The 9,918-nt window shown below is 32.2% G+C and overlaps 1 protein-coding gene across 1 annotated transcript; it reads right to left on the bottom strand.

The window, feature by feature from the left end:
- Positions 1-274: 274 nt before the first annotated feature.
- On the bottom strand, positions 275-1,347 carry LOC134700334 (probable G-protein coupled receptor 139; the record flags this gene model as incomplete). The annotated part of the gene is made up of 1 exon (XM_063561690.1): positions 275-1,347. A coding segment is annotated over one exon (918 nt), but the record flags the coding sequence as incomplete, so codon positions are not given.
- Positions 1,348-9,918: the final 8,571 nt, after the last annotated feature.

Here is a 9,918-nt window from a genome sequence, read left to right as displayed (position 1 = left end):
GAAACACTGACGTGCAACAAACACTATCACATAAAAAAGTGCTCTTTAATAACACCTGCAATATTCCTTATTTGAGACAGGGTTGAACCTTGATTTTTGTCTAACCGAACCTCCCGCTTATATGACAATGTTTAAGGACTCTAAAAATATCGACAAAATAACAACTCTACGTGAAAGGAATACAGTACAAACTAAGCAAGAATTCCCAACACAGGTAAACGCATATATAAAATGATAGTAAATTAAGCCGCAGAATAATAACGGACGTCTCCTTTTAACAAACATCACACAACGAAACAGTGACGTATTACGCCTATAATCAAACAGTACTACAACTGTTTAGTGGCATAAATGTATATGAAAGAGTATATATAGCTGAGCAACACATATGAGTAAAATGATTTAATAAGGTATTATAGTATGCATATGTCAGAGCCTTGTTTGATTCGAATCTGTTTGAACTGTAATCGGAAACACAAACGATTTTCGACGGAAACGTGCTAACGTTAGTAAGACTCTTACTTCGTGTCGGAAATAAGCTCCAAGTATTAAATATAGAAGTACGTTGATGCAGTAATTCATATAAAATATAGTTCTTACGAAATATAGCACTCCTTGCCAGTATTTTAAATTGACAACTGAAGAGCTGACGACAGAATTGAATAAATATTTAGATAAAAGAAAGTTACGAAACCATAATATAAAGTATGGAATATTTAAAAGTATAAAGCATATTGATAATGCAAGGTGAATTACAGTGAATTCTAGTCGGATAACACTCACTTCAGTTACGATTTGTCTGCAAATATCGTTTTTTCTTTGTTTCATAAGTTTTCGAATTATCAATAAATTGAGAATAGTGATCACAACAAAAGGAACAAATGTGATAAACACTGCATAAATAGAATCGCACGAGAAAGACAATAAACCATATTGAGGCAATCTTGTGCAATATAGCGTACCAGTTGCCCCTTTGTAAATTCCACTCAATGCAGGTTTATATAACACGGTTGTGCATGAAACTAGAATAACTCCAGAAATCACTTTTCGCGTGCTTCTATTAGTACAAATGTTTCTCCGTACTAACGGATGACAAATGGAAACATACCTTTCTATAGTGAAAGACACTACAAGCCATGCTGATACAAATCTAGACGCATAAGATATGTAAAGCTGGAATTGACAAAGTCCCTCAATGTCAAGGATTTTAACGTTTGTTGCCGGAAAAAGATATGTCAAACCTCTTCTGATCCATTCCACTGACACATAAAATATTATAGTAATAAGATCGGATACGGATAATGCTGCTAAATATGTGCTTGCTGATAGCGACCGCAGATTTTGCGATAAAAAATAAAGGCAACAGTAGTATACCGCTGTTCAAATCTCATAAATCCATGGACAAAAAACAAAATCGGGGCAACAAACCAAAACTGAGGGAAACGCATTAAATATAAGAGGAGAACAACGACACAACACCGAAACGCAACAGCACACAGAAACGGACCAAGCAACAGACAAAACACCACAAGAATAACAAATATAACATCAAAACCGAATACATGAATATGGGATAGACAAGTACCGTGCCACGTCTTATCTCAAAAATAAAAAACACATGCAATGATAAAAGATTTCCAACTATTCCTATAACAATTATAATTGGTGTGAAATAAGCGAAGAAAGTTCTTCCCATTGTATAAATGTTATTGGTTTCCTCTTTCGGGAATGTATTGAGTTGTAAACATCCTGTTAAGTTTGTTTCGTTTTTCAGCATCATAAGTAAGCGTTCGTATAAGGATTCCGTTGTGCATGTTACAGCCATCATGACTTTCTGCAAAGAAAATGAATACTAGTAAATCATTTTAAACTGATCAGAAAAATAACAAAATGAAAATAATTTACTAGTTTCACATTTGGTGTGCTCATAAACTTATTGAACATCACCTTATATAGATATAGGAAGATGTGGTGTGAGTGCCAATGAGACAACTCTCCATCCAAATAACAATTTAAAAATTAAACCATTATAGGTTAAAGTACGGCCTTCAACACGGAGCCTTGGCTCACACCGAACAACAAGCTATAAAGGGCCCCAAAATTACTAGTGTAAAACCATTCAAACGGGAAAACCAACGGTCTAATAGTCTTTAAGTGTCCCATCTCAACGGCTTATAATTCAGTGTCTGTCCTTGGTTGTTATATGACAGACGGTGCCAAAGGAACATCACTGTAAAAAACAAAAAACAAAAGGAAATGAAAAATTATCTTCTCTCTCGTTAATATTTGTTTAGAGTTTAATGTGTAATACTGAAATATCTAAAATGAGAAAAAGACAGTCATATGCATGTTATTGATATTTGATTTATTTAAAAAAAAATAAAAAAAATCGTGATTATTCAACGAACAAATATCATCAAGATGAAATTAACAGTGTTGTTGAATTGATCAATACAATAGAATCAAGACGGTTATTCACTGCATTTGGCATTAAAATGTGATAGTAACAGTAAAGAAAAAAGTCTGCTATTAAAAGGCACAATTGGTGCCCATAAAGATACCTACAATTTGTCGATAAACTTTATTTCCGAACCGGTTGTCACTTCCTCACACCTTCACTATGTATATCTAGATTATTTCTGTCCCCCTTTCCCAAAATTGACCTACCAATTAAGACTAATACCGGTTCGTGTTGCTCTGGTTTTAGTTTTCTATTATGTGTATTAACTATTGTTTGCCAGTTGGTCTGTTTTCTATTTTAGCCATAAAATAGCAATGTGATTTATCAAACCACCATTTAATTATATAGGAAAACATTCCATTGATAAGATTGTATTGAAGTGTAGTTTGAAGAGTGAAAAGTCAAAACTGGCAACCAAATCAAAAGGACCACTTAAAACATCTGATTTATCACAAAATGTAACAAGAAATTGTTTGATAGTAAATCAATTTAAACATTAAGTTATTTTATGTTGAGGAAATTACATAAAATGAATCAATTAGTAAGTGTACTTTTACGCGTTCAAACATGTTATGATATATAATGAAGTCGCGTGCATTTAATTAACAAATTGACGCGAATTGAAATAAATACGTGACACTGCTGCACAGATACGTGACACTGCTGCACAGATACGTGCTGCCATTGCCAAACAGTTTGGAGTAATAAGTCTTGTTCACGATCTTAACAAATATTAAGCAGGATCAGAGGAAGAATGTACAAATTGCCGATTATAGCATATATTGACTAGATAAAAAACAAAATTACGTAAAACTATTAACAACAGGTTTTATCAATACCAAGATGTTTAAATAATGTCGACACTGCTGTGGAAACATTATATCGATATAGATATAATCCACAATGTTGAATACGGTTCAAAATACCTTTACACTTGATATATAAAAGTTTTACCTCTGAGGATTTCAAGAGTGGACACGATCTTTGCCCAGAATAAACGTTTTAAATCTTAGATGTTTTTTAGCTGATAATGCATGTAATAATTGCTTTTTGAATCTGAGGATTAATCAGCATTGGAAATATAAACATAAAAATGATGGAGAAAAGGAAAGAAATTTGACAGTGACTAGTAGGTCTAACTTTCGCGGTTATCGTCCGTTGACCGTTAAAATTAATTGTCTGACAAATACGTAACTGTTACTTGGTCTCGGGTGGATAGATGATAACCAAATCACATCTTGACTTCAACTTTTAATAGTTTTCAGTGGCAACGTCGATGAAAAGGGTATTAAGAAAAATATTGAACTTCAAGGCAAATACTAATGGGGAGAAGCCCTAAAATCTCGTCTATATCAACAATCGGAACGAATGGAAAACTATATTCCTTTATTGCTGCAGGCATTTTCCGCAAAAGGTAGTGTGTTAAACCAGGTATTGCAACACAAAATGGCCAACGTGACAAAACATGGCCTTGCAGCCAGATGTGCGCAACCATACAAAACAGCTAACACTATTTAAAACAAACCCACAAATAAACCTAACAAAGACGCTTACAAAAAAGTCAACGTTGGAGTCGTCGTAGATAGGTTATACATAATATTTAAACAAAATGACACAATATATAAAAACCTTAAGAGTCCGAATCGCTCCCCTGAACTAACCTGTATCATGAACACCGAAAGCCAATAACAATGGACGAACAAATAACAAATACCTAGAAGAGTTACACATAAAAAGTTATGGAAACTTAAGTCGCCAACGTGTTACATCACCATTGATTTACTGGATTTATGATGAAAATGTAGTTAACCTAAATATGAAGTAATAAAGAAACATAAAACAGTTATATGCATATTTAGTTTATATAATGTTACATACTTGTCATTTACTATGCTAATCTGTACCGGATTGATGTAATTTAGTGATTATCAGCACAAACATTTACAATACCTAGTAGGTATACAGGATCAAAAACAGATGTCAAATTAGAAGAAAAAAGAGACGAGTCATTATGAGATATCCTGGAATTAAAATGTCAACGAACTCTTTTGACATCAGGCAGCAACTATTTTAGAGGTTTTCTTAAGGGGGCGGGGGCTATAGGGGTTTTCCCGGACATACTTCGTTTTTCGCTTCGGCGAAAACAATCTACTTTATTGGACAAATTTGAAACAATTTTTTTCTTTCAATTTCAAATTGTTACTGCTTAATTTCATTGGAAAATAACAACCTTAAATGAATGACCTAGAACAATTTGTAACGAGAGTAAGAAGAAATCGTGAAAATAACCAAATAACATAATGTGCACTGAATTATGTTTTTCTCTCGTTTTTATCAAAATTTTGTCGTTCTCTCTTCAATCAACAGTTTTGAAAATCAGTAAAGAGAAATCGTGAAAATAACAAAACTTAACATGAAGTGCACTGATTTATGTTTTTCTCTCTCGTTTTTATGAAAATTTTGTCGTTCTCTCTTCAATCAATAGTTTTGAAAATCCTATTTGCTACATGATGTAACACCTGCCTCTTTCGTTATGAGCTCAACGTTATAACTATTTTGCAATTATTTTGAATCTTTACATACATATGTAAGGGAACAACCATTTGACCTATTAAGGGGGATGTTTTTTTGTCCGAGTCAGATATTTTTTTTCCGCGCAAAGCATTTTATTTTTCAGTTTTTTAAGTCCACGATAAAGATCTTATTGTTTAAAAAACCCAACTTAACACTATGAGGTATGGAGAAAATGTGGATTCAGAATGCCTTGTTTGTCATCTGCTTGAAAATATTATTTGATTGCTTCATCAAATTTATTTTCGGAAAAAAACATACCCTCCCCCCTTTTTTAATGTTAAATGGTCGTTTCCTTAATGAAAGGTTTCTGAATAACTTCTAAATGTTGAATGTTATGTTAAACGGATAGATCAGAACTTATGTTTATTGTAGCATGTGGTAACTTCAAAGTAAATGTTCACACTAGGTAGCATATGTAATTGAATCATTGCTTTTAATCAGTTTCCAGATAATTTTACTTAGCTGAAGAAAATTGCACTGAAAAATAGTTTCCTCTATCTAAAAATATATTAAAGTCAACTTAAATGATAAAATCTGCATGTGCTAAATGTCTATTAAATTCATCATTTTATAATGAAACTCGTGATGATTACAAAATAGATCTTTTTAAATTTATGCGGCATAGCAGGAAGCGCTTTCAATCCCACTAATTTAAACGTCAGTAAACTACAGTTAATGCGTCTCTATTTAATATAACATCATTGTTACAGTTTTTATTTTAAAAGCATGTCAAACACAAAAAATGTTTTTACATTGATGCACTGATAGACCAATTATAAGATTTTCATCATGTTTATATTGTTAAATATCAGCTGCTCGACAAAATATGAAGTCTGTGTAAACTCGTTCGATACGCTAAGCTTACTATTGTTACTCGTAGCTGATATTATATAATATCCAAATGCAGATAAACCACCAATAATCGGTACGCATTCATCAATAACAATCTTAAAAAGCAACAGAAGTGATAATTATGTGTTGTCGGTCTGTCATATACATGTGAGTTCTATACCCAAAATCATTTTCAAATGTATGACCACACCTCCAATATCTACTTGTGGACAGATCATAGATGGCAATATTTTCAAAAGTTTGAAATTAATTCAAAAACAAAATTTAAAAAAATGTCAATTTTGTATACGTTTCCTGATTACACATTCTAATTTCTTTTGTTTTTATATCTGCAACATAACGGAACTGTTTAGTTAAGGTTACTTGTATCCGTATTTGTTTTCAATATAAGGGTAAGTAATTATAGCTTATCTGGTCCATGCATAGATAAATTTTAAATTAGTTTATTTTTTTAAATATTCTTCTGTGAATCGACTGCCGAAAAGATTTAAATTTTTCGTGGTTTTCTGAAAATTACCTTTAATAACTGCTGAATGGCTGGCAAATATGGTGGCATATATTTCATATTGTACACAAATGAAAATCATTTTCTCTAAAAGAACCCTGTCGCCTTTAACATAAACTATAAATGTTCGTGAACGATGAAGTGAAGGACTTATAGGATACAAAACATGATAGCCTAAATAATATTGATTCTCATCAATAGTCAATTTTCAAGATACCATCTTGGGTACGACTAAAAGAGCAGAATCTGCCTACCCTCCCGGAATACCAAAGTTTAATTACGGTTTTTGTTGTTGTTCGTGTAGGCCCTGTCGAGCTACATGCAATGGAACATTATAGCCATACAGTGCTAGTTTTGTGATAGTTGGAATCGCAATCGCACAAGAATGATTTATTACAGCTTCTAAACGTCCTGAGCAAGGAAGAAGAAGAAGAAAAGTCCAGCTGAAAATACGTCATGCATATTTGAACAATAACAAAAAATCAGATTTATATGACCTGTAAAGCTGGTTGATTGGAATAAATACGGACAAATTGGACTATAAGAAAGGCTTGTTAAAAAGGCTATTTTAACTAGCAAATAACTAGCTAAAAACGTGACACTTTCCCTATTCGGTGTATTATATATTAAAGTCTTTATCTTAAACGGACGTGGATGCATATTCATGCATTATACACAGTAAAACGGACACTCCATACGATCGGTACGGAATGTATTGTCTTCTCTAAATTCAATATATACAAAACTGTCAAATGTTTTCCTAATTAAGACATAATGCTTTTTCTAGTAATATTTTACTTATAGATAAACTTATTTGAAGTGGCTTTAGTTCAAGTAAACGATGGCAAAACCTTAATATATGTCAATTTTTAAAACGTGACTCCGGAAAATGTAATCGAATTACTCTAAAACTTCAATTCACTTACAATAAAATTACACCTTACCCTATTGTTTGAGCATTTAACATAAACAAATTATCATCCAAACGAACGGTATTGACTTTTCAAATAATGTATCATTTAAGTTCATTCAGGAAACTATTATGAACAGTATGCTGTAATACAATTACTGCGCATACATCAAACAACAAATAGTTACATCCGATGACGTTTATTCGATACATATAACAAATGAGAGGTGTCCGTAAATGAATATAAGTATGATGACCTACTTCGAATACATATTAAGCATTTGTAATGGGGGATAAAACTTGTCTTCATTTGAGTTTCTTTCAATTCTTGGAGTTGCATGAAAGAAATTCAACTTGAATTATGTTCAAACGGCTTTTCAATTGCATGTAATGTTCCCGATGCAGATGTTAATTATAATGCATGTATACGTCACGTCAATATGTCGTCTTTAATGCGTATCTGCATTTGTTTGCTGTTTGATCAATTCCTTTTACATCTAGATGAGTAATCATAACTACATTTCGATCTCTATTAGATCTGAACATTTTAAGACGTAACGAATATCGACTTTATGTGGAATTATTTTACTGCTTAAATTAGAAGTTTATGACTACGATATATACAGCCGACGAAAAATAAATAATTAAAATGAGGCTTAAATGTTAGCATGAACGTATAGCGGGTCTTTCTTTTTGGAGACCTCATTTTGTCTTACTTCTCAGTGGTTTAGTGAAACTGGCTCAAACAAAACAACCGTGAATTTTCTGTGCACCAATATTAATGCATAGTGTGTCGCAAAAAAAAATTGTCGCAGTAACAATATGAGCATTGAAATAACGTGTTTTATTAAATGATATGAGCAAATAAGCCCTAATATGGATAAATCAGCCTGTGCAATACTAAAAACGTTCCACTGTAGATATAAATCAAGATATAATATTGCTCTTCGACAAGGCCAATACGGAAAAAAACAGGGCAAATACAGAAAAAAGCGGGGAAAAAACCGTAGGGCTAATACAGGACGTTCACTTCCGGTTTTCAATTTTCTTACGCCATTACTTAACTTTGGAAGCATCGTTAGGCATAAAAACATTTGTATAATATTTTTTAAATTAAAGTCATAAAATAAACAGGTGAAATGATGTGCAATGTTTTGTAACGTCTTAAAGTTTTGAAACGGAAAAAACAGGGCCAATACAGAAAAAAGCGGGGGAAAAGCTGTATTGGCCCATGGGCTAATACGGGACGTTTACTTCCGGTTTTTAATTCTCTTATTATCATTTAATAAAAGTGTTATGAACTGGCTGTTTCTGTATTGGCACTGGTATAGATTCTCGGTCAGCTGTATTGGCCCTCGAGGCCAATACAGCAAACCTTGAATCTATACCAGTGCCAATACAGAAACAGCCAGTTAATAACACTATATTATTGACCTGTCAATGATTTCGCTATTTTCTGGTGCACATACACATTATGTTTGTTGAATAAACGGGAACGTTGAACATATGTCAATTACATATAGCAACCAAATGAAGAACATACATGTAGTCTACAGATATATAGAAGGCAGTATATATGCACAATATAGTCCTCAATAATAACAGATGTAATTAAGGTACAATATGTCTTATTTCTTATGCAGCAAAAATACTGTAATCTGATTGGTTGACTACCCCTGTGTAAATAACACCCCACCCTGATTCACCCGGGGATAAATAAAATGTTGCCAAATTAAAAAAAAAAATAATGAGATTTGGTCAAAAATTAAGAAAAAAAAAAAAAAAAATAGGAAAAAAAATATAAGAATAACTAAAAATTAAAAAATAAAAATAAAAAAAAAAATTAAAAAAATATTTATTTTTTTATGTTTTTTTGTTAACTCAAAAGAACACAAAATAATTTCTAGTTTTTTCAAAAAATAAAGTGAAAAATAATTTGATAATGAGCAGTAACATGGACATTGAAAAAATATTACACTGGAAATTTCTCATTACCATTTTTACAATTTTACATCCTGTTTCAAGATGAGTAAAGGAATTGTTCATAAAAAATAAATTCGTTATCCTCGTGTAATCAGGGGTGTTCACACCAAGTAAATCATAAGTTACCATAAAAGTGTACAAATAGAATCACTTAATCTTATATAGTATTTTCAAAATATTTTCATTATTTCCTTATATATAGAGATGCCTGTATCTCACGGAACTAGTTTATTTGAGTTAAATAAGTTAAAATTCTATTAAAGGAACGACTTTAATTGGAACATCAACTTCGAAGGTGAAGTTTATATGAATTAATGATTTAATCACCGCATTTAGGCGATTTCTTGGTAGTCAGTTTTTATTGGTGGAGGAAGCCGGAGTGCCCGGAGAAAACCACAAAAAAACTGACAATCCTAGTCAAGAGCGGGATTCGAACTCACAGCTTCAGTGTTGACTGGCTAGTGATTACAGTAGTAACTACTTAGACCACTCGACCACCGAATTATTGCGGTTTTACTTTTTGTCAAATGATACCACTTCAAGCCCTAGAATAAAGTGCTTGTTTTCTAGAAATACCAAACTGATAAACAATTTTGTATTAAAGTTGGTAAAATAACCCTTTCCATTTCCTAC

This window comes from Mytilus trossulus, unplaced genomic scaffold (genome assembly GCF_036588685.1).
Source record: "Mytilus trossulus isolate FHL-02 unplaced genomic scaffold, PNRI_Mtr1.1.1.hap1 h1tg000138l__unscaffolded, whole genome shotgun sequence".
Lineage (NCBI taxonomy): Eukaryota > Metazoa > Mollusca > Bivalvia > Mytilida > Mytilidae > Mytilus > Mytilus trossulus.
Note: the sequence above shows the minus strand (reverse complement) of the source record. Positions and strands in the feature narration are given on the sequence as shown.